Source organism: Electrona antarctica (genome assembly GCF_951216825.1).
Source record: "Electrona antarctica genome assembly, chromosome: 9".
Lineage (NCBI taxonomy): Eukaryota > Metazoa > Chordata > Actinopteri > Myctophiformes > Myctophidae > Electrona > Electrona antarctica.
In genome coordinates, this window is record NC_136790.1 from 43,711,523 (window position 1) to 43,736,977 (window position 25,455).

Sequence of the window (25,455 nt, forward strand, 5' to 3'; positions counted from 1 at the left end):
TCCATTCTTACAGATTTATTTCATTTTATTTGATATATTTGTAATTTTCAGGACACTTTCGGGACGGTAGCACCAGCATCGTGTTCTAGGGATGGGAACCGACAACCAGAAGAAGTAACTAAGTACATTTACTGTACAACTTTGAGGTACTTGAGATACTGGAGTATTTCTTGAATACTTTATAGTTATACTTCTACTCCACTATACATCTCAAAGTCAAATATTGTACTCATTGTTTTACTCCACTAAAATTATTTGACAGCTTTTTAGTTACAAGTAAGAATACAAAAATGTACAGCATCAACCACTGAAGCCGATTTTATATTTTGGCTATTTGCAAATAGCCGATCTACAAGATCTCAACGTGACACGTTGTGAGCTTTTAGATCGGTTATCTAAAAAAATGAAAAAAGTAGGCTACACACAAGCATATTGGCTAAAGGCATCGGTATCAATCATATATCAATTCCCATCCCTGTCAAAACAGGAGGTTCTATTTTGTTTCAATCAGGCAGGATTAGTGCATCACAGCATTTATGGATATTAGGTACGTTAAGGACAATCAATCAATACATCAATCCTAATAATCTATGAATCAATCAGACATCTGTGGCTCTCATGTACATCGAAGACAGAAACCAAGCCAGTGGTTCTCAAACTTAAAAAAAAAAAAAAATTCAAGGACCACCATAAATAACTCTGATCAATTCCGATCAGGGTTAATGACCGGTAAGGGTCCATTTGGACCTCACTTTGAGAACCACTGAATTAAGCTGACATCATCACCAGAGGTTCTCAAACTATGGGTCGGGACCCCGATGGGGGCGGGATGCTTTATCCGTGAAGTGTGAATGCTTTTTTTTCTTCATTTTTTGGTTATTTATAAGGTTCGGGCAACAGATATACAGTAGGCTATATAATGTGTTTCCATTTACATACTTTTAATCTACGTTGTAGACACAATATCAGCAGGACTTAGTTTAGAACTATAAAATGGGGGTCTTAAAAAGTTTGAGAAGCTCTGTCTCAGTGTCTTGTCTTGACAACACTGACATTATTTCTACATGGTACAGAAGCACCTCAGTCAATACGTGTATACTGGATATCAGGGGTCTTCAATGTTTTCTTTTTTTTAAGGCCAAGGACCTCCCCCCTGCTGTATAGGTTTGGTTTGGTAGGATGCTGTGTGTATGCGTTTGTTGTATCAATTATTATAATTAGGGATGTGAATCTTTGGGTGTCCCACGATTCGATTCCGATTCTTGGGGTCACGATTCGATACAAAATCGATTCAACGCGATTGTCAATTGTCAGATTCAAAACGATTCTCTATTCAAAATGATTCTCGATTCAATACATACGATTTCATCACAATCTACTCCAGCCAACTGAAGTGACTATACTACAGTAACTTGAAAATGACTGAAGACATGATTAGGGTAAGCTTACATTTCATATCACAAACACCATGTAGTGAAAACTCCTGTAACTGTAATCGATTTTTGGAAATTATTAATCGATTTTGAATCGTTCATAACGGGAATCGCAATTCTAATTCGAATCGATTTTTTTTGACACCCCTAATTATAATGTTGTTATTAATAGTGTATGTATCATGTGTGTTAGTGCATTAAAACAGTTAATATGGCTTTACTCGATGTGAATGGTTGTATTAATTACGTTTGTATGCTGCTTCTTTGCTAGTCGAGGTTTACATACTTGCGCGTGCGTGTGTGTGTGTGTGTGTGTGTGGGGGGGGGGGGGGGGGGGGAGTCTAGAGGATGACACAGCAGCAGGTAGCAGGGTAGTCTGAGCTGACGTGGTTTTCGTTGCCATAGACGTGATACACATGACTGTCTCCCTTCCACTTATAATGGACCTTATTGATGGGAATCAACTCCACGGTCTGTCTCTGGAGAGAGAGAGAGAGAGAGAGAGAGAGACAGAGACAGAGACAGAGAGAGAGAGAGAGAGAGAGAGAGGGGGGGGGGGGGGGGGGGGGTCGGGAGTCAGTACATTACACTACAGTATATCAACAATTAAATGAATTCCAATTAGTTTCCAATGTAACCGTTAATTATGCCTAATTTCCTCCCCACACCCATTTCTGTGTTGCCACTGCTGGCTCACCCTGCCAGTGAGGAGCCCCCACCGGGAGGACATACTGTTGTACCCTACTGGCTCACCCTAGCTGCCAGTGAGGAGCCCCCACCGGGAGGACATACTGTTGTACCCTACAGGCTCACCCTAGCTGCAAGTGAGGAGCCCCCACCGGGAGGACATACTGTTGTACCCTACTGGCTCACCCTAGCTGCCAGTGAGGAGCCCCCACCGGGAGGACATACTGTTGTACCCTACAGGCTCACCCTAGCTGCCAGTGAGGAGCCCCCAGCGGGAGGACATACTGTTGTACCCTACAGGCTCACCCTAGCTGCCAGTGAGGAGCCCCCACCGGGAGGACATACTGTTGTACCCTACATGCTCACCCTAGCTGCCAGTGAGGAGCCCCCACCGTGAGGACATACTGTTGTACCCTACAGGCTCACCCTAGCTGCCAGTGAGGAGCCCCCACCGGGAGGACATACTGTTGTACCCTACATGCTCACCCTAGCTGCCAGTGAGGAGCCCCCACCGGGAGGGCATACTGTTGTACCCTACAGGCTCACCCTAGCTGCCAGTGAGGAGCCCCCACCGGGAGGACATACTGTTGTACCCTACAGGCTCACCCTAGCTGCCAGTGAGGAGCCCCCACCGGGAGGACATACTGTTGTACTCACAATCACCCTAGCTGCTAGAGAGGAGCCCCCACCAGGAGGACATACTGCTGTACCCTACAGGCTCATCCTAGCTGCCAGTGAGGAGCCCCCACCGGGAGGACATACTGTTGTACCCTACAGGCTCACCCTAGCTGCCAGTGAGGAGCCCCCACCGGGAGGACATACTGTTGTACCCTACAGGCTCACCCTAGCTGCCAGAGAGGAGCCCCCACCAGGAGGACATACTGTTGTACCCTACAGGCTCATCCTAGCTGCCAGTGAGGAGCCCCCACCGGGAGGACATACTGTTGTACCCTACAGGCTCACCCTGCAAGTGAGGAGCCCCCACCGGGAGGACATACTGTTGTACCGTACTGGATCAACCATAGACATATATAAAGGCTAGAGGGCTCAAGGCGGAGTCTCTGACGTAGTTCACCCGGTGGCCATCTTGCTGAGGGGCTACAGTACAGTATGTTCAACTCGCTCAAACTTGACAGATTTACAAACGGGTTGGTTTATTAAAAACGTTATCAACATGGCTATGATTCAGGATGCTTATCTGCTTAATGTTATTTTTTTATATGAACGTCATATAAAAGCATTATGCAGACGTCTGACATTTATAACAAACCAAACCGTTTGAAAATCGGTTGAAAATTGAGCATGTTATGGTTATTTAAAAAGTACATGCCCCATAGACACAATGTTATGCTGCACCGCAGTGAGATGGCCGCCACATAGCGACGTCGCTCTCCATTGGCCAGCAGCGCAGGTGAGCCATCTAGCCTTTCTTATATACTGTATATATCTATGGGCTCAACTACCAATGAGAAGCCCCCACCGGGAGGACGTAGAGACTTCGTCTTGTTCCTCCCACCCAACACTCCCTGTACAGGATTACAGTTGGAGGCCATCGTTATTGTCCTTTTCCTTTTGCTGAGGTTTGCGTGATCTGCGCAAAACCCCTTTTGGTGTTTTAAACATTATGTTATAATTTAGCTATTGAAAAATAGCAGATCTACAAGCTCGTAGCGCGCCACCGAGTGGCGCGCTACGAGCTTGTAGGTCTGCTATTTTTGAAAAATCGTGAAAATATTTATTTCAGAAAACTGGAGGATTTAGAAGGATTTTTTTTAAAATTTTGAGGTCAGGCCTAAATGGGTCAAATGATAAGGGACAATATCGGTGGCACCCAACTGTACGTGCAGTGGCAAATATCACCCTCTACACCAGTCTTCCCTCCCCTGGCCTGAACATGGGCCAATTGTGTTTGTGTAAAAGGCGCTCGACAAAGCCGGATGCACCACGGAGCATTCCAAACCCCCCAGACTCCATGGTGGCGGGGCAGGCACTTTACCACTGAATCACACGAGAGCCTATAGGTTCACTCAACTTCTAAGGGGGGCTAAGGTTATTTACGGGCAGCCAGACATTCTCACGGTGAATTAATGGTTATCTACCTGTTGCAGGATACGGTTGTCCTGGGCGTACTTGGTTTGGTGTTCTTGAACCATTCGCTCCGAGGCCTGAGAGATGGCTGGGTCTGGGAAGCCTAGCACCGGATACACCTGGGAGGTCACGCACAGCAAAACAATCACACAGTGAACACAAACCGTCTAGAGATGGATTGAAATGAAATGCCATTGAAATGAGGGGTCATACCCCATCTTTAATTTTTCCAGATTTGTTTTCCTCTGTAAATATAGCTATTAATATATTCAGTCAATCTTCTACCATATTTTTGTGTAGCTTTGTGACCAAGTAAAGTGGGATTCAGGAGAGACTTTGATTTTGCAACAACATTCATCAAAAAAACAAAGAATCGATTAAATTCAAAATACTAATGTTGGTCAATAAAGCTTGGAATGGTTTAGGGTCAAAATAAGTATTAGCGTCCTGGGTTCGATTCCCGCTGGGGACGCTGTGGGCGCTGGGGCCGTGTTCCCTCCTCCGCGTCATCAGTGCCCATACCCGAGGTGGGGTTGGCGAAAGGGCCTTTCTGTGTGGAGTTTGCATGTTCTCCCCGTGTCCCCCTAGGGTAGGTACCCTCACAAAAACATGCAGTAATCCTGGTCTCTAAAACTACCTCCCCCTGGCCAGCCGGGGCGCCTGATGGAGGGGAAAGGAACTGGTCGGAATAACGTGTTCCTTCCACGCGCTACGTCCGGCCAGGGAAATTTCCCCCTGTCAGGTGAAAAGAAGCAGCTTGAACTCCTCATGCATAGAAGGAGGCATGAGGTCAGTCCGCTGCCCCCTCCAGGTTGGCAGAGGAAGTGTAGCGCCCAGGATTACATTAGATAATTGGCACTGGGTGAAAAAAACTGGGTTGCAAAATCGTGGGATAAAATTTAAAAAAAAGAAATAATAAGTATTAGCAGATCGACAAGCTCAAAACTTGTATATTATATGTTGTGTTCTGCCTCTAAGGCAAATGAAGCGTAGTATACCTGTGAGTGGGATTGAAATGTTTGTGTATCCTAAGCAAGGGGACAGAGTGGCATTCCGACGCATCACTATTCCGACTATGCGACTTCCGTGTGTGTGTGTGTGTGTGTGTGTGTGTGTGCGTGCGTGCGTGCGTGCGTGCGTGCGTGCGTGCGTGCGTGCGTGCGTACCAGGTACTGGTTGATCCTAAACAGTATTTTTCCGGTCACATCACTCAGCTTGTCAGGCTCCAGACCACTGTTCTGTTGTACAACAAAGTCCTCCAGTTGGTTAGTCCTGCATGCAGAAGGAGAAAAATACACTCTTGCGTCATCAAAGAGTTGGTGGTGTGCAGTGTTGTTTTTGGCAGCAAATTTCTATTTTAGTTTTAGTCATAGTCTTTGGACTGAAACTTAATTTAGTTTTAGTCACATTTTAGTCACCTGGAATGTTTTAGTGTTAGTCTAGTTTTAGTCGACTAAGTGCCATGCGATTTTAGTCGACTAAATCTACAGGTGATTTGGCCTTGATGCCGTTGCAATGACAGATTTGACACTTGCTGAAAATAGCAGATCTACAAGCTCACAACGCGTCGCAGCGTAAAATGACTTATACTGGATCTCTTGTCCACTAGTCCCTTCCTAGTCTCGCGTTACCAGACTGTTGCCTCCGCAATTTCCAAATGCTTCATCATACAGACTGTATGATGAAGCATTTGGAAATTGCGGAGGCCAACGGAAGAGCTGTCATGAGTAAACTAGAAAGCGGAAGTGGAGCCTCCTCGCCACTTCCATTTCGTCTTTACAGTCGTGCACATTTATCCTAATATAAATAGAAAACATCAAGCATATATAGCTTGTTGATTAGCAGAAAAGGAAATACAAAAATAAGCTCAAAAGATATTTTAAAATATATTTTCGTGAATGGAAATGGCAGCTTCCTTTACTCAGCTCATGGGGGCTATAGGTCCAGACTCTAGAGCATCCGGAGAACACGAGACTAGTCCCTTCCTAACATTTTAGTCTAGTTTTTATTTGTTGACGAAATTGTCAATATATTTAGTCTCAGTTTTAGTCACCATAGCTTAGTTTTCATTTAGTTTCCATTTAGTTTTCGCCAGTGAAAAAAAGGTAGTCGACGAACATTTTTCGTCTTAGTTTTAGTCGACAAAAACAACACCGGGTGGTGTGCAGGATTCAAACTCATAAACTGTGAGTTGGTGGTGCGCAGGATTCAAACTCATAAACTGTGAGTTGGTGGTGCACAGGATTCAAACTCATAACCTTGTGTTCCAAAGGAGAGAGCTCTACCGAATGAGCTAGACACATCAGAGAGAATAATTTCAGGAGAGACTATATTCTACATTCGTTCCACTTACACATACTGGTTTCTCACATGAATTGTAACACGTGTTTGTTCGTGTGTGTGTGTGTGTGTGTGTGTACCGAGTATACTGACCATTCCACTTTCAGGTTGATGTAGGTCAGTAGTTGTCTCTTTCCATCACATGTCTTACAGTCCTCGCAGCCTCGTCCCTGACAGTCTGAGCACCTACACGCACATGCACGCACAAGCATAGTTGCTTTTAGTTCAAGTAGACAACATTTTCAGCCGATAACAAAGTAGCCCTGCGGTCTTAGAGAACTGGACTTGAATTAGAAATCTCTAGCCAAAAATAACCGATTGACAAGCTCTCAACGAGACGCATTGTGAGCTTGTAAATCTGCTATTGTTTTGGCTAATGTTTCCCCCCAGAATATGGACGTGGTTAACATTCATTTTAACACCGAATATCACAAAATTAAGAGATTACCAGCAAAGTCTTTCAAGTGAAGTGAACAGTATGGAAAAAAATCCTCAACAATGAGAACTGCTCCTTTGGGGTGCAGTACTAATTTCCGACCAGTCATTGGTCCGACAACGACATCCTACATAAAACCCTAACCTAACCAAAACCGCGAGCACGGAGCAGCGCATGTTCACCAACCTTAACGCATGTTCGCCAACCTTAATCCGGTCGCCAACCTTAATGCATGTTCGTCAACCTTAACGCATGTTCACCAACCTTAACGCATGTTCGCCAACCTTAACGCATGTTCGCCAACCTTAATCTGGTCGCCAACCTTAAGGCATGTTCGCCAACCTTAAGGCATGTTCGCCAACCTTAACGCATGTTCGCCAACCTTAATCCGGTCGCCAACCTTAAGGCATGTTCGCCAACCTTAACACATGTTCGCCAACCTTAACACATGTTCGCCAACCTTAATCCGGTCGTGTTCCGCATGTCGGACCAATGACTGGTCGGAAAAGCGTACGGACCCCCTCCTTATCTTGAAAACCAGACCCACCGAGAGCTGGCAAACTCATTCTTCCACCTTGAGCTATCCTAGGGTTATAGGCCGTTTGGGACTGGGTTATAGGCGAGTCATCCTAGTAGTCTTATAACCCATTAAAACAGAGGCTGATTCTACTTAATGTCTTCTAAACTTTAGCAGTTACTGAAAAACATATGTTGCTATAGTGGTGCTCAAACTTTTTCATGCCAAGGACCCCCAAAATGATATGTATTTTGCCGTTGACCCCAATCTCAAAGTATTTTGTTCCAGGGACCCCCAGAAGCACATTTTCATGATTGTTTTTGAGTGGTGTAAACCACTCCTACAACTGGCTTTGTTAGTCTGTGCAGAAAAAATGAGCATGGTTGCTATGTTCACCCTGTTTACCCGGGTGTGATTTCATTACGTCAGACATGATTTCATTACGTCAGACAGACCTTACACCACTCAGTTCACACGGGTGTGATTTTTTTTAAATAGCAGATCTAACAGCTCATTTATCCTATAACAGCTCACTTCGTGTGTGGCACGAGGTGACGCGCTATGAGCTTGTATAGCTGCTATTGTTGAATAGCCGAAGTATAAAATATGGCTAAAATCTAAAAGATGGCACAGATGAGTTCCTGGTTTTAATGTGCTAATGCAGTGGTCAGGGGTTTTAGGTGAGTTCTCGGTGGAGAGTTGAGAAGCAACTTCACAAGATTATTTTGGGAGGCAGTGCTAATTTTAGTCCTACACACCATTTCGTTTTAGCCCTATTTAGTCATCTGAAATGGTTCAGTCTTAAGGGCCTTTCAAATGTGACGCAATATAAAAGTTCATTTTCAATGAGAGCTGCGTTTTTTTTTTACTGGGGAGCAGTTGCAGTGCAGTTGCAGTGCTGACAGTATGTCAGCGCGGCCCCGTGAATTTGTTGCGCGTGTGCTTGTTTCGTGCACACGCCCGTGACTCACCAGACCTGGATATTGTTTTTTTTTTGGGGGGGTTTTACGCTTGCGTTGGTGCGTCCCTCTTGAGCAGACCTGGAGGAGACCTGTCGTTGATCCAGACCTGGAGGAGACCTGTGTTGATCCAGTCAACAAGGCCTGCGTTCCTCGCTTCCCGTTTGAAAGGCCCTTTAGTCGACTATAAACCTAGTCTTACACTTAAGTCAACAAAAGTAACACCGTTGGGAGGTCTGCAATTTTGTCTTCAGTGGCTTATCTCCAAGTGCAGGGGCCCTGAAACGGAGCCCCAGGGGGCCCCCCAAATGATTACATCATTTTACAGTACAGTAAACTATCCAACGGTAGAAGTGATTATACTGTTGGGTTCTTGTTTAGAGGCGATGAAAACTACAAGAACTTGCGTTAAGACTGTTTTACATTACACCATATACAGGGGTGCACATTATTATTTTGGGCTAGTCCTCAAAGGAGCACCTGGAGATGTAGCTTGGTGCGCATGGAATTCCATGTTTAAGTCATTCCAAAATGTGTACATTGTTTTAGTGACAATGTTTTAGTGACAAGATCACTAAGGTTAGGTCGCTAACGTCTAGCGCTGAGTCTGAACAAATCAGCTTCCCTTTCAGTTCCAAAAACTTGTCATGGCAGCTTGCTTGTTTACAATCGAAACGTACTTCCTCTATCTGACTTCTTCAAAATAAGAGCCACTTGTAATGATAAGGTCAACACTAGTTTTATTTCTAAGTTCTACTTACAGGAGTCACAGGACGTTGCCTGGCGGACTGTCAGGAGGAGGACTGTCGAACCCATTTAGACCTGAGGTGAGGACGATTCTACAATTGTCTTCTAAATCCTGACAGTATAGAGGGTATGTGTGTGACATCATCATCAAACCAGGAAGTTATGGGGGAACGCTTACTGAGTGCCAAAAAACGACTTTCTAGCCTTGACAGTCCATACTTCCAAACAGAAAAGTCCAATATGATTGCATGAAACAACGTTAAACAACGTTAAACTCACTTTGCCACTCGATTTGCCATTCACTTTATGCATGCGCATAACCTCTATTCTGAAAAACCCCCATGTTTCCAATTATATGTAATTGGCCGCCAACCCCCATCTGAAAATATGTTGTTCCAGGGACCGCCCCCCAGAAGCAAATATTTGAGTTAAAAACATATATGATCAAAGATTTGCACCACATTTTCACCATTTTTCAAAAATAGCAGACCTACAAGCTCGTAGCGCGGCACTTGGTGTCGCGCTATGAGCTTATAGATCTGCTATTTTTCAATAGCTAAAGCATAACATAATGCTTAAAACACCAAAAGGGGTTCCCGCCCAGAATGGGTTTTGAATTCCTGTCTCAGCTGTTGGTACGCAAATGCGCCTGGCATGCCTTTGATCTGCCGCGCCTCCAACATGTTCACGACGCATGCGCATGGTGCACTTGTTATGTGCGGCCCTGACCATATATACACTTATACAGGCTATCTGCACATTTCTAAAGTGACAATTTAAGGACTTATAAGATCTTTTTAATACCTCTAAAATTAAATAAATAAATAGAAAAAGATACAAAAATTGTGAGCTAGTAGAGTGTCAAACAAAATCGTATGCCTCAACTCCTCCAATGCCAATTAAGTGATTGTCAGCGTCGGCGGGTCCCCCCAGTTCAAATATGGTATTAATACTTTGGGAACCACTGTGCTAGTGTACTAATGAAATGTAAGCATACAGTATAATAGTAACTTGCAGCTGTAGACGGCAGGCACACACGCACACACACACACACACACACACACACACACACACACACACCTACCTTTCTCGTCCTGAACCGTTGCAGTGACTACAATCCTCTTCTCCTTTCTTCCCATCTCCATTACACACCCAACACCGTTTCTACACGCACGCACACATGCACGCACAAAAGCAGAAATATTACATTTGTTGGTTTTCCACCAAACAACAATGATATATGAAACACAGACTTATCAATGATTGATATTGACTGTGTTCAGTCAATTGTAGTCACTTGTAATTGTGAATTGTTCTTACCGATCCAGAGCCGTCACATTCTTCGCATCGCATCGTCCCACTGGCATGACAGCTATGACACTCCTGCACACACACGCACACAAATAACAAATAATAAAACTAAAGTTGCATATTATTGCATAACGTTTTTTCTTATTGCTGCTTTCCTTGGCCCCTGTAATCGCCAGCTATATTTATTCTTATTATTATTCCAATTATTATACTATCTATATATTTATACTATTATATTATCTGTTGCATAAGGCTCTTTATTTCCCTGATTCATGTCTGTAAGGCATTAAGGCAGCGACTACGGCAGTAGTTCGTCATTATTATTTGTATTTGATTCCACACTCTTATGTCTGTGGTTGACGTAATCTCCTTTTTGTGATTTGTCTGCATGAACTATGTGATCGATATGTCCTTTAATCAGAGAGGTGTCTTGTGGGGACACGTGGACATTTAGTCGATATCTTGTGTAATAAAATCCTCTGTAATATCAGCAGACACCTTGTTCATCACATTACCTACCGGGACATTCTATGCAGATGCAAACCACAGCACTGCATGGCGTCCAACCTTTTCTGAAACTTTTGGAAAGGGTTTGCGGCCCACCCATCTGACCACTTAACACAGTGTGCAATGTCTTGCCATGTGTATTTAATTCAGAGCATGTTTATTTTAATGATCAATCAATCTGATGGAAGTTGGAACCAACATAGTACACTGTAAGTAATTATGTAGGGTGGGACTATAGTAGAGAAGACACACAAGTCATGTTATGCTTGGCTGCATGTTTTTGGACCCGTGCTACCCTCTAATGCAGTGGTTCCCAAACTATTTCATATCAAGGACTCCCAAATTGACACTAATTAGCCTGCGGACCCCCATTTGAAAAAGATATGCCAGGGACCCCCATAAGAGAAGTTTTTGACGGCTCTAGCAGTGATTCTCAACCTGTTTAATTTCAAGGACCCCCAGTTTGACATGCATTATTAGTCCACGGACCCCCCATTTAATGGCATTTCTATCACTGAGACTCCAAATTTATATTGTAAAATCAATGTTAATTTAACTCTGAGAGTCCATTTGGTTCCATTTGTACACTCTCAGAGTTACAGACCCATAAGGGTCCATTTGGTTTCTAAACTATCATTTAGCTGGGGTCCCCCTGGAACTCCCTCAAGGACCCCACTTTGGGAACTAATGTTCTAATGTGGAGCGGCGAGGAGGCGAGTATAGGCAGGAATGTGAGTTCTGGAATCAGTCCAATCTGCTAGATTCCTCCCGACTCGCATTTAATCCTCTCCTCCTTGCTCGGAGGAGGGACAATACAATAGGCTCAATGCGATATTGGAAAGAAATTGGGCCTCTTCTGCACTTCCTTGTTGTTACCAATAATACTAATGGAAGCTCTGCGCCTTATATCCCATGGCTGAGAGGTCGGCTAGAGGCAAAAAGTGTGTGGTTGCCTAGAGGACGATAGGTTGTCAGTACAGCCAATAAGAAATTGACCAGCTGTGCTTACACAGCAGCTGGTAAAAAAAAGATCAGCGTTTCTACGGAGAAGTCGCACTGTCCAATCACCTTAATGGAAGAGGTGTAAGGCACACGGATGTCCTGGATGTGATTGGTGAAGAGCTCAGGGGGCGTGGCTGCGATCTCCCATGGCCGAGGGGCCGTCTCTGTGTAGAAGTCCGCCGGCTCGCCTGTCAATCAAAAACGACAAGTCACAATCACAATGTGTCATCAACACCGGTCAATGTGCTAAAAGAGTGACTGTGGCAGCTGTTTCCGCATACAATCTAAGCCAAGAGCAGCAAGCGTTTTTGGCCGTGCACCCCCTGTTACCACCTGACCTTGCTGACCCCCCCAACACTAGGTTTCGTTGCATTTAGCCGAAAATGATATAATAAACACGGAATGTCACTGCACTGAGAGACATGCAGCTGCTCTATACATCTCCTTACAACAGTGGTTTACCGGATTTTGCCGTTTGTGTTAAATAACACCATAAAACCACCATTACCCTTTTCATGTCACGCACCCCCATAGAGGGCGTTCGTGCACCACAAGGGGTGCACGCACCACAGTTTGGGAACCCCTGCATAGAGGATACTAGTTTTAGAATTTTAATTTATACTCAATGGAGCAACCAAGCAAAGTTTATATATAAAACAAAACAATGAGCGTGCCCCACGGCTGCATTCCTGGAGATGACAGCTGTTAACTGAAGGATGACGCTTGCTGTACTGTACTTCTAGGAAAGGCAGTTAACCACTGAGCGGAGTCCCTCAGGGCGCTATATTGGTATTTTCCATTTTCAGTTATTGTGGGGGAAAGTCACCGAAAAAAGACGACTGAGAAGCTCGCTTGTGAGAAGAACGTTGTGAGAACATGCATCAGCCGATTAAGCACTATTTTACCTTTTCAAGGTAAGACCATTCAGAGAGTTCTGCTGCCTAGCATGTATGGTACCTTCATGAGGGACGTGTGTGTGTGTGTGTGTGTGTGTGTGTGTGTGTGTGTGTACCTTCATGAGGCTTGTGGGCCCACTCCGTTGACCTAGACTCAGTGTAGGTCTCCAGTCGATACTACACAAACACACACACACACAGACACACAATGATGATTTCGGGTGCGACAGTACAATACAGTGACAGTATACAGTACAGAGTAGAGGGACCCCCTGGGGACCCCCACACGGTCATTTCTCAACCGTTTCGGACGCCGGGCGGCTCGCCGGAACCGGCCCGGCCCATCTGGATGTTCCGGGGTAACATCCAGAATTTGCGACCCCACCGCCATTGTCCCACGAGCCCATGTGGGGTCCCGACCCCAACTTTGGGAACCCCTGCACTAAAGGGCGAGACAGTAAAAAAATGTAATTTAAACCATTTTGGGCGTGAACCCCTTTTGGTGTTTTAAGGATTATGTTCTACTTTAGCTATCGAAAAATAGCATATCTACAAGGTCATAGCTATTTTTCGAGCTTGTAGGTCTGCTATTTTTGAAAAATCGTGAAAATGTGGCGCAAATCTTTGAATATATTCCTTCAGAGCGTTTTGAACTCTTTGCCTCTGGGGGGGGTCCCTGGAACAACATATTTTCAGATGGGAGGGGGGGGGGGGGTCGGCAGCAAATTACATATAATTTGTGGGGTCCTTGACATGAAATATTGAGAACCACTGATATAGAAACATGAGGTTTGTCAGAAAATTGTCATGATTTAGAAGACATTTTATAAATTTCGACGTCAGGCCTAAATGGGATACATTACTCTGTAGGTGTGGTAGGGCTCCATGTTGGTGATCACTCCGTCCACAGCAGGTGACTTGCTGTAGCAGCAGTTGGACGAGGCGTAGTCTTTGAAGACGTCCCGCGCTACGTCCTCACTCAGCGACGGTATACTGCATGAAGGTGGAAATACATCCATATTCCATATCAATTCATAATGCTACTTACGTTAGCATCGGGTTGCTAGCTGTATAACAATAACAATGGGTCGCTCATCTTAGATCGTCATCACCATAAACACCCCTTCTATCTGTTTATTTCAATCGCCTGTATCTCCTATTCCTCGTCCCAGATGGCATTTTTGGTCAAAACAAGGTTTATTTCACGGCAGGGAGCCGACGATGTGGAGCACCCAACACTGCACCGGCTTAGCTCTGTTTGCTACAGCAGCCCTTTCCAGGACCCGTTCAACTTCCTATTTTATGATCAGAACCGGAAGTCTGGAATGTGGCTTTTCAAAATAAGAGCTAAACTAGGAAAAATGCTGGCATGAATTATATCTTAATTTGTCAATAAATGCTAGCACTGTAAGTGTTAACAAATAAAGTTCAGTAAAGCAAAGTGTGTTGCTCACCTCCAGTCTGCTTGGTCTGGTGCAGGAGTGGGAGGGGCTACAGGTGTCAGGGGGGCGGGGGGAGGGAGGTAGCCACCTTGACGACGACAACAACAACAAACAAACATCAATAAACAATCACTGGTGGAATGAGTACTCGTGTTACATAGTTTGCAATCTGAGAACCCATCGCCCGCGCCCTCTTTTCCTTTGAATTAGTTGATGCGAGTCCTACAGTCTGTCAAACAAGTTCAAGTATATGCATTCATGTAGTCATCATTCTCATTTTGCAGCAGTTATCAGCCACTAGAGTAGTGTGGTGATGTTTACATGCACACATGCACATGATGTTTACATGTACACATTGTCATGTCGCTGTATTTTACTTAGACAGGGATATGTGTTTTAGACTCTAGGCTAGACTTTAGGCTCTAACTTAGAACTAGTAGGACTTTAGGCTCATGATAGGACTAGTAGGACTTTAGGCTCAAGATAGGACTGAACTAGTAGGACTTTAGGCTCAAGATAGGACTGAACTAGTAGGACTTTAGGCTCAAGATAGGACTGAACTAGTAGGACTTTAGGCTCAAGATAGGACTGAACTAGTAGGACTTTAGGCTCAAGATAGAACTAGTAGGACTTTAGGCTCAAGATAGGACTGAACTAGTAGGACTTTAGGCTCTAACAGGACTGAACTAGTAGGACTTTAGGCTCAAGATAGGACTGAACTAGTAGGACTTTAGGCTCTAACAGGACTGAACTAGTAGGACTTTAGGCTCAAGATAGGACTAGTAGGACTTTAGGCTCAAGATAGGACTAGTATGACTTTAGGCTCAAGATAGGACTAGTATGACTTTAGGCTCAAGATAGCACTAATAGGACTTTAGGCTCAAGATAGGACTGAACTAGTAGGACTTTGGACTAACAGGACTGAACTTACATGGTTCTGGTGCCACTCTGCACTGAAGACGTGCTGCAGCATTCTGGGCCATTTGCTTCAGTGAGCGTACTGAGAGCAACATTATTATAGTAAAAAAAAATACCACTAACAAAGTAACAAATTAATAGAATTGACATAACCTTTTGCAACAGACTGATGCCATAGGATCGTGGTTTAATAATAATAATAAGTTAGTATCTTATAACTGAAGTTTTAAAATGATTGTAGTGCAAAAAAGTACAATATGAGATCTATTCTCCACCAATCTTTTTACAAACTGAACAAATTGTAATACAGGACCATTTAGTCGGTTATGTTGAAATATCGGTTTCGACATCTTTTCAAGGAATTGCCCATCAGCCAGCCCTATGAGTGCATATTATACACAGTGCAGCTGATCCCATCGCCCAAGAGGACAGGACGGTCAGCTAAAGACTGATTGGCTGAGACTGCAACCAGCCTCCGTTTCACAAGAAAACTTCACAATACTTCCTTTACCTCCTCCCATCCATCACAGTACTGGAATAAAAGTACTTAAGAGTAAAACAAAGTACATTAGTTACCTCCCCCCATCACAGTGTCTTCATATCCTGGCACCGTGCCAAACATGCTGGCCGGGGGGGCGGTGGGTCCCGACGCCAGCGGGGGGGCGTATGCAGCTCCCGATGCCATCGGGGGGGCGTATACAGCTCCCGGGGGGGCGTATACAGCTCCCGGGGGGGCGTATACAGCTGTAAGACACACACAAAAAAAAAAGATTACACAAAAACATGATATATATATTAGAGGTGTAAAGATATAGTAACTGCATCGAAAAATCGATTTTAATTTCAAGAATCGTAGTATATCGAAAATGAAAACAGAAACATTGACTATGTATTGTATCGTTTTACAATGCAAATAATCGGTATCGAATCGTTTTGCTATGCTAATAATCGATTGTATCAATACTACATTTTGGGGGGCGTGACCCAGATGTGTACTGTAAATGACGTCAGAGTGACTTCGGAAGGCAGGCCCTATATACAATGTTTTAATCTCTGGGACCTATACCCCATTTCCATGTTTTTGGAGATCGACGCTTCGACAAATAAAAACATCGATCGTCGACGCTTCGACACCGGCCCGGGGGGGAAGGGGGGTAGCAACCGGCTTTATGAAAGAGCAGTGACGACACAATGTCGACATGGCAGTATGATATTGGTGCAAAATGGAAATATGTAATTAAATACCGGCAGTTAATATCTCAATTAAAAGGAGAGAGAGAGAGAGAGAGAGAGAGAGAGAGAGAGAGAGAGAGAGAGAGAGAGAGAAAACGACCCAAGCACACAGCTCAGCTAAAATTATTTAGGATTGGTTTTAAGACAACTCTGTGAAAGTCCTTGAGTGGCCCAGCCAGAGCCCAGACTTAAACCCCATTGAGCATCTCTGGAAGGACCTGAAAATAGCTGTGCAGCAACGCTCCCCATCTACAGAGCTTGAGAGGATCTGCAGAGAAGGGGGGAAATACCCCAAATTCAAGTGTGCCAAGCTTGTAGCATCATTCCCAAAAAGGCTTAAGGCTGTAATTGCTGCCAAAGGTGCCTCAACTTAGTACTAAGTCAAGTAGGTACGTATGTACATGTGTTTTTCCAGTTTCTTATTTTTAATAAATTAACAAAATATTCGAAAAAGCTTTTTTCACTTCATCATTATGGGGTATTGTGTGTAGATTGATGAGGAAAAAAACTAATTTAATCCCTTTTGGCATGAGGTAACAAAGCAAAATGTGGTAAAAGTGAAGGAGTGTGAATACTTTCCGGATGCACTGTACCTGAACAAAACATTGGTTACCTCAGAAAATGGGCAGACATGCCACAGTTCTGCATGGTTCTGAAGACGGAGCTGAGTGCGAGGCTGCAGCCCCACCCTAAAGACAGGGAAAGCTAATGCCTACTGTCCATTCTGTGAGATACACTGTCTGTCTGTATAGATAGAAGTAGTAATCTAGTAAAGTAAGAACCTAGCATCCGTCTAAAGCCCAAACCAAAGGGTCGGGTTGGGACAAAACAGTTTTAACCTGTTAACCACCAACCTTTAACCACCAACTCATTGAGTTGCAATGAGTTCCATTGGTGTGGTCTACCTTAAAAACAACCGTTTTGTCCCATCCCGACCAGAAACACAGTATAGAATGCTATTGAATGCCATGCAGATCAATAATGACCTGGCATCTGTCAAGGATTACACTAAAGTAACAACTCAGCATTTTCAGAGTGCATTTACAAGAAGAAAGGCAGTGACGCGATTCAACTGAGCTGACCCGTTCGGTACCACGCACGCGCGCGCGCGCGCACACACACACACACACACACACACAGGCCTAGGCTACTACTGTGCGTAAAGGGGAGCGGCGCTTATTTGATCTAAGTTACTGCATAAAACAACACACTGCAATGAAACGTAGGCTTACTGTACCGGACCGGTCCGGGTACAACTGCATATTGCAACAACAAGTTTGTGGACAGTGGACACACACACGTATACTGTAGCTACACAGGCTTGCAGGGATTTATTGGCTATTGCGGGTGTGCCAGAACAGGGGGCTTGGAGATCTGTTCTTTACGGTGGGCGCACGCACGCGCCCGGCGGCGTTCGCGACCAAAGTAAGCCAATAAACGTGGTGATCATACGATCCGCTATGTTTGTGTTTAAATGGATTACTGACCGGTCATGTTGTTAGTTGTTGTTGTCCGTCTGTCTGAACGCCACACACACACACACTGGGTGATGATGATGATCAACAGCTGTGGTTCCGATATAACGTCGCGTGTCGCGCACACAGAAAACACACAAATATGTACACGAGAACACGCGCCGCGGCCGCGCACACTCCCCGAAGATTGACTGAGGAATGTTAGTTCTCTCTACAAGCCAAGCCACGCCCCGTGCCTTTGACTGACAGCTCTGGAGAGCTGGAGTCCAGCCCACCTACTCTGTCTGTCTAGTCTGCAAGAGAGAGAGGCTGAGCGAGAGAGAGAGAGAGTCTAGCTCAGACATGTCTTGTGTTTAGCTGCAAGGGATATTTTTCAGACCAACAGAGAGACATTTTTATCATATTTGTCTCAATAATGAAATTCAGAACACTTCCCCCAAAATGTACAGGAAAGGAATCTTAGTGAAAATAGCATATTGTATAGATCTGCTATATTTATTGTACTATTTGAAATAGGGCTCAAGTGCATATAAAATAAGTAAGTAGCCTAACCAAACAGATTTAGAGTCTGACCCAAAATGTATACCTGATATCAATGAATGTGTGTGTGTGTGTGTGTGTGTGTGTGTGTGTGTGTGTGTGTGTGTGTGTGTGTGTGTGTGTGTGTGTGTGTGTGTGTGTGTGTGTGTGTGTGTGTGTGTGTGTGTGTGTGCGCGCGTGCGTGCGTGCGTGTGTTTGGGCATCTATGCATGCCTCCCGAGCATCTCGATAGGGACTCCAGTGGGGCTGCACGTCCCACTGGAAGGAGAGCCCGGGGCAGACCAAGGACCAGATGGGGGGGATTATATCTCCACACTGGCCTGGGGGACACCTCAGGGATACCTCAGGTGGAGGAAGTGGCTAATGTTGCTCTGGATTTCCAGATATTGTGGAGTCTTGTATAGGTGCTGCGTGTTTGTCCAAGTCTGCGTCGTTGGCCTGACTTCCCAAGTACAGAAAGTCGTCAACATCATTTGTCTTGATGCATTGCAAGCCTGTGTGGTGGTGTTGATGGACATAACTTTGGTTTTGGTGGTGTTGATGATGAGGGCTGTATAGTGTATATAGTACGTCTGTAGGGCATATTTGGTGAGTCGATCAGTTTTTTTCTTGCAGATGTGTTATATTTATGGACAGGACAGCGAGGTCGTCAGCAAAGTCAATATTCTCAGGCTGGCTATAGTGAGGAGATAAAGTAGACCTTTAAAGCAGTTACCATTACTTATAAGGGTGTGCACAGTACTAGCTGTGCTTATCAAGGTCACAGAGAGACAGAAAGATTTCTATATAGTGTCTGAAAAATTAAAGACACGTCAGAGCTCTCCAGGCAGACATGACAGCACTGGCCCTGCCCTTCAAGGGGCGCCCGACCAATGGACCGACATGATCAAATCTGATTCGTGATATAACAGGTCGTATCTGCTTTTATCCATGTTCATTTGCTGTTCATATTCATATCACGTGGACCCATTCATTTTGGGATACAGTATACTCCCGGTAATCATTAAAATGTGCCATTTCTTAAAGTCCCATGACTTATATTTACTAATATACTAATTTTGTATTGGACTTTAGGATAATTCTGAACTCAGTACCGACGCATCACTATAGGGTCGGTCCACTGATGCCTCCATGTTTATCAGCAGTTGTTTCCTGCATAGTCCAGTCGATGGCAATCAGGAAGAGCAGCGCCCTCGCTACATATACGCGCAATACGAGTATAGGGCAACACGCCACAAAATGTGCCAAAAAGAGCCAAACCGACCCTCATAATAACAATTTTCTCTCAGCGATGTCCCTGAGGAAGAGGATGGGTGAGAGGATGCAGCCTAGGCAAACTCCTGATCGTAGCCTACAGGGAAATACTCAGCTATAACACTGCATTCAAAATGGTCATAAAACCCGATCCCGGTCACGGCACCAAATAACAGCCGGGATTCAAACCCCAGTCTCCTGCGTGGAAAGCCAACATCTTAACCACTAAGCCAAAGGGAATTCCCTATGACTTGACTTGGGGAGAGATACAGTATTAGACTTTTAGGCCAACAGGCTGAGGTCGTGAGCCTGCCACAGTACATATAGCCATAACTCTGCAGAAGCTGGTCGATTGAGCACTTCCCTAAAATGTTCTACCCAGCATGCTGCTTCCTGGTGCTGTGCTGTTATTTTCCTGCCACATTTATCCAGTGCGGGGGCTTGCGGTGTTATTTCCACTCAGGATCTTTGTCATTGTCTCCACCAGGCCGAAGGCATGGGGAGAGAGTATGTTTTGCACTCCGTCCGTGTGTGTGTGTGTGTGTGTGTGTGTGTGTGTGTGTGTGTGTGTGTGTGTGTGTGTGTGTGTGTGTGTGTGTGTGTGTGTGTCCGTCCGTCCGTCCGTCCGTCCGTCCGTCCGTCCGTCCGTCCGTCACCAGCTAATCTCCGGCACTGTTAACCCGGTCGATGCCAAACTTTGCACACACACTCCCTGGATGCCAACGATGAACCTCTGCCCCGCATTTTCGAGGGGAGAGAGTATGTTTTGCACTCCGTCCGTGTGTGTGTGTGTGTATGTGTGTGTGTCCGTCCTTCCGTCCGTCCGTTACCAGCTAATCTCCGGCACCGTTAACCTGGTCGATGCCAAACTTTGCACACACACTCCCTGGATGCCAACGATGAACCTCTGCCCCGCATTTTCCAGAACGGCCTGTTATAGCGCCACCATGAGGCAGCTTTTCACATTTTTTACCTAAAACTGCACCGATCTGCGTGAAACGTTGCATGCACACTCCCTAGAGGCCAAGGACAAACCTTTGACCTGCATTTTCCGCATCTGCCTTTGTTGGGTGCTAGCACATATGCACACATGGCATCAACGCATGGTGTTGTGTGCTGGCACACTACACTATGTCTTTCTTTTTATCATTAATTTCTTAAGAGCCTGCCCAGGGACTACAGATGAAATTTAGCTTTGGCTAACTCTGGCCCATTTACATTGATGTGAAAACTGACATGTTGATGAATGAGCTTTGTCCCTGTCAAATAAATAAATAAATAAAATGTTCCGCATCTGCCTTTTATAGCGCCACCAGGAGGCAGACTTTTGTAAAATATTTTTTTTATATTACTCCTCCAGATTCTATGGTCATGTGCTCAAGTCGGATCTGTCCGATATTTCATATTCTATCCTAATTGGCTATAATTGGCTTTCACAGTTTGCAAGATTGCCCCGTTTTGAACAAAAGCCTCAAATCATGAACGCAGCATGCAATTTACGTGAAATCTTTCACACATTTTCTTACTAGGCTGAGGAATATATCCCACCCTTTTCACATTGGCCTGTTATAGCGCCACTAGCAGGTTGATTTTTGCAAAACACATTTTTGGAACAAAATGCCTCAAATCATCCAATTGCCATCAAAGGCAAACATGTTTATATTAACATTTTGCCAAACATCTCACACAGTCCTATCTTCCTGGTGGAGACCTGTGCCCAGAAGGGCAAGCCTCTCTTGCTAGTCCATCCACAAGAGCTATATATTTTGTCCCTTCTAGCACTCCTCTTCACCTCCTTGTTTTTTGGTTTAGGTTGTTTTGGAACTGGCTCTGGTGGATGCACTCATCGAGCTAACGTTGGCACATTTGAAACATCTGCAGTGAGACCCATTAGCTAATTGCAGCCAGGAGGCTGTGTGTGTGTGTGTGTGTGTGTGTGTGTGTGTGTGTGTGTGTGTGTGTGTGTGTGTGTGTGTGTGTGTTTGTATTACTATAGTTGTGAGGACCAAATGTACTCTGGCCCAATCTTGTGCCACGTAACCACTTATCCCCAAACCTATAGGAATGTTTTAATTTTAAAATAGTTCAACTACATTCAGGTTTGGGTTATGGTCACAATTAGAGGTTGAAATCAGAGCTAAAGATGATAGTATGCATAGTTGCGTGCCAGTCTAAAAATTAGCCGGCATACTGTATAGCACACACGTCTATTTATGAGCTGCAACATGTAAGCAATACCAGAGTGGGGAGTTGGTTGGTATGGGGTCCTCCGTCTATTTTTAGTTACGTTATAAATAAACTCCACAATGGACCAAAAACACACTGAAACACCTGTCTATTTGATTTTAAGAATAGGTACAGAAGAATATCATCATAATAAAGACACCCTCAAACAAATATGGATAAAGTAACAGGGGTCTTCAATGTTTTTTCAGGCCAAGCACCCCTTAGCTGAGAGAGAGAGAGAGAGAGAGAGAGAGCGAGAGCGAGAGCGAGAGCGAGAGAGAGAGAGAGAGAGAGAGAGAGAGAGAGAGAGAGAGAGATGAAGCAGGGACACCCACTATATTGCATAAAATTGTGTTGCAGATTAAACATTTGCATAGATTTAATATCTTCGTAGACTTGTTTGACAGCACCGTCATCAGTGTTTTAGTAAAGTGTTTTCAGTAAATTTTCTTTTGTTTGTTAGTTTGACATTTAACTGCTTAAACCCTCCATATTATGGTAAACTTGACACTTGGCTCTAGCTGTACTTGGCTTGTAGATCTGCTATTTTCGTCTAATGTTCCCCTCAGAATAGGGATGCTAGGTTTCAAGTGGTTAATGCAAAAAACATATCCTACTGTAGCACACAAAGATATGGCAGCCCCCCTGTCGTAACTCTGAGGACCCCCTAGGGTTGAAGACCCTCCATGACCTGCCTGGTGCACATTGCACAACAAGATCAATGGCCATTTTACCTGTTGTGGTCGTAACTCATGATAGTATAATTATGGATAGTAAGTACAATTAAAGGACCACTTTACACATTTTCACTGTTGGCAGGTTTCTGTTATGCTTTTTTTCCCATGAATTAATGCCTATACTTTATAGAGTACTCAAATTCTGCCCGAACCCGATTCTATACCTGAGTCCCCGACCCAACGTTGTCGGGCCGACGGGGCCCAACATGTACGCTAATTAGTCGGGCCAGGTCGAGCCTCAAGTTCCATGAAAATAATATATATATGGATCCATGGTGGAGTCTACTCCCCAAAAATACATTTCATAAGGACAGAATTGTAAATGCTCGTCGTCGTCCCCTAGTTTCTGTACCTCCGCCATGTCTACTGTACACCGCCTTGCGCGCGGTCCAAATCAACACAGCATAGCGCTCCCAACCCACGTGACGGTCGCCCACTAGGCATGCCAATTTCCAGAATCATAAGACTACCAGACCGGTGCACGGCTGTGGAGCACCGAGTCGGTAACGATGGAAGTTGGAGATCCATGCCCCACCCGGCTATAGAGCGTCGCAGTCCCGCCCCCTTTCATGACAACGCCAGGCCCAGGAAATAATTCCCAATGCATTTTCCTCATAGACATTTCAAAAAGTATTTATTTAAAGACCTTTTTACGAAGCCAACTCGAGTCGTGACAAATCATGACAACAAACACAATATTTTGAACCAAACAAATAATTACAAAGAAGAAAAACAACAAAAAAAGTGTAACCTGCCGTTCTTTCTTATTATTTGTTCGGCCCAAAACATTGTATTTATTGTCATGATTTGTCACGACAAGAGTTGGCTTTGTCCGCGGCATAAACGTCTTTAAATAAATACTTTTTGAAAACTCTATGAGGAAAATGAACGGGGAATTATTTTCCGGGTCTCTTGAGGGGGTGGGACTGCGACGCTCTATACAATACCCGTTGTACACGTGTCAGAGTACCCGTTCCACCCATCTGTCTGTGTCCCTTTTATGCCCATATATGGATATTTCTGGATCTGTCTCTCTGTGTCCCTTTATTCCTACGTATATATGGAGTTCTGTATCAGGCATGACCAAATATGGAGTGTTTGTTGTGATGTCAGAACAGGCCAGCTCCATATATATGGACCCTGTCCAGCGCCCGGGCAGAGGCCTTTTGTGGTGGTTCTGGACAACCGTGGGTCCGACCGACACCGGGCAATACTGGCCATATACTGCACTCCCTGTGGTGGTGTGGAACCCGTGTGTCGAATTTGAAGTCGGGCGAACGGTTCTAGAGTTACGTGGATTACAGACGGACACGTGTACAGACAGAGACATAGATAGATTACAGACAGACACACGTACAGACAGAGACATAGATAGATTACAGACAGACACGTGTACAGACAGAGACATAGATAAATTACAGACAGACACACGTACAGACAGAGACATAGATAGATTACAGACAGACACGTGTACAGATAGAGACATAGATAGATTACAGACAGACACGTGTACAGACAGAGACATAGATAGATTACAGACGGACACACGTACAGACAGAGACATAGATAGATTACAGACAGACACGCGTACAGACAGAGACATAGATAGATTACAGACAGACACGCGTACAGACAGAGACATAGATAGATTACAGACAGACACACGTACAGACAGAGACATAGATAGATTACAGACAGACACGTGTACAGACAGAGACATAGATAGATTACAGACAGACACGTGTACAGACAGAGACATAGATAGATTACCGACAGACACACGTAGAGACAGAGACATAGATAGATTACAGACAGACACGTGTACAGACAGAGACATAGATAGATTACAGACAGACACACGTACAGACAGAGACATAGATAGATTACAGACAGACACGTGTACAGACAGAGACATATAGATAGATTACAGACAGACACGTGTACAGACAGAGACATAGATAGATTACAGACGGACACACGTACAGACAGAGACATAGATAGATTACAGACAGACACACGTACAGACAGAGACATAGATAGATTACAGACAGACACGTGTACAGACAGAGACATAGATAGATTACAGACAGACACGTGTACAGACAGAGACATAGATAGATTACAGACAGACACACGTACAGACAGAGACATAGATAGATTACAGACGGACACGCGTACAGACAGAGACATAGATAGATTACAGACAGACACGTGTACAGACAGAGACATAGATAGATTACAGACAGACACGCGTACAGACAGAGACATAGATAGATTACAGACAGACACGTGTACAGACAGAGACATATAGATAGATTACAGACAGACACGTGTACAGACAGAGACATAGATAGATTACAGACGGACACACGTACAGACAGAGACATAGATAGATTACAGACAGACACACGTACAGACAGAGACATAGATAGATTACAGACAGACACGTGTACAGACAGAGACATAGATAGATTACAGACAGACACGTGTACAGACAGAGACATAGATAGATTACAGACAGACACACGTACAGACAGAGACATAGATAGATTACAGACGGACACGCGTACAGACAGAGACATAGATAGATTACAGACAGACACGTGTACAGACAGAGACATAGATAGATTACAGACAGACACGCGTACAGACAGAGACATAGATAGATTACAGACGGACACACGTACAGACAGAGACATAGATAGAT

General features: G+C 44.5%; 1 protein-coding gene across 3 annotated transcripts; it reads right to left on the bottom strand.

The window, feature by feature from the left end:
* Positions 1 to 18,175, bottom strand: LOC306930393 (protein SSUH2 homolog). 3 transcript variants are annotated; one of them, XM_079511339.1, is made up of 12 exons: positions 18,004 to 18,175; positions 15,860 to 16,027; positions 14,378 to 14,453; positions 13,787 to 13,916; positions 13,040 to 13,100; positions 12,094 to 12,215; positions 10,528 to 10,590; positions 10,292 to 10,371; positions 6,642 to 6,734; positions 5,375 to 5,480; positions 4,220 to 4,327; positions 1 to 1,912 (listed from the first exon to the last, which is right to left on the bottom strand). In XM_079511339.1, exons 1-12 carry the CDS (start codon positions 18,008 to 18,010, stop codon positions 1,775 to 1,777), a joined length of 1,152 nt encoding a protein of 383 aa, XP_079367465.1. In that variant the 5' UTR covers positions 18,011 to 18,175; the 3' UTR covers positions 1 to 1,774. The 3 variants fall into 3 exon arrangements, with proteins under 3 accessions (XP_079367465.1, XP_079367464.1, XP_079367466.1); XM_079511338.1 differs by lacking the exon at positions 18,004 to 18,175 and adding an exon at positions 17,110 to 17,607; XM_079511340.1 differs by lacking the exon at positions 18,004 to 18,175 and adding an exon at positions 17,130 to 17,210.
* Between the last annotated feature and the right edge of the window lie 7,280 nt (positions 18,176 to 25,455).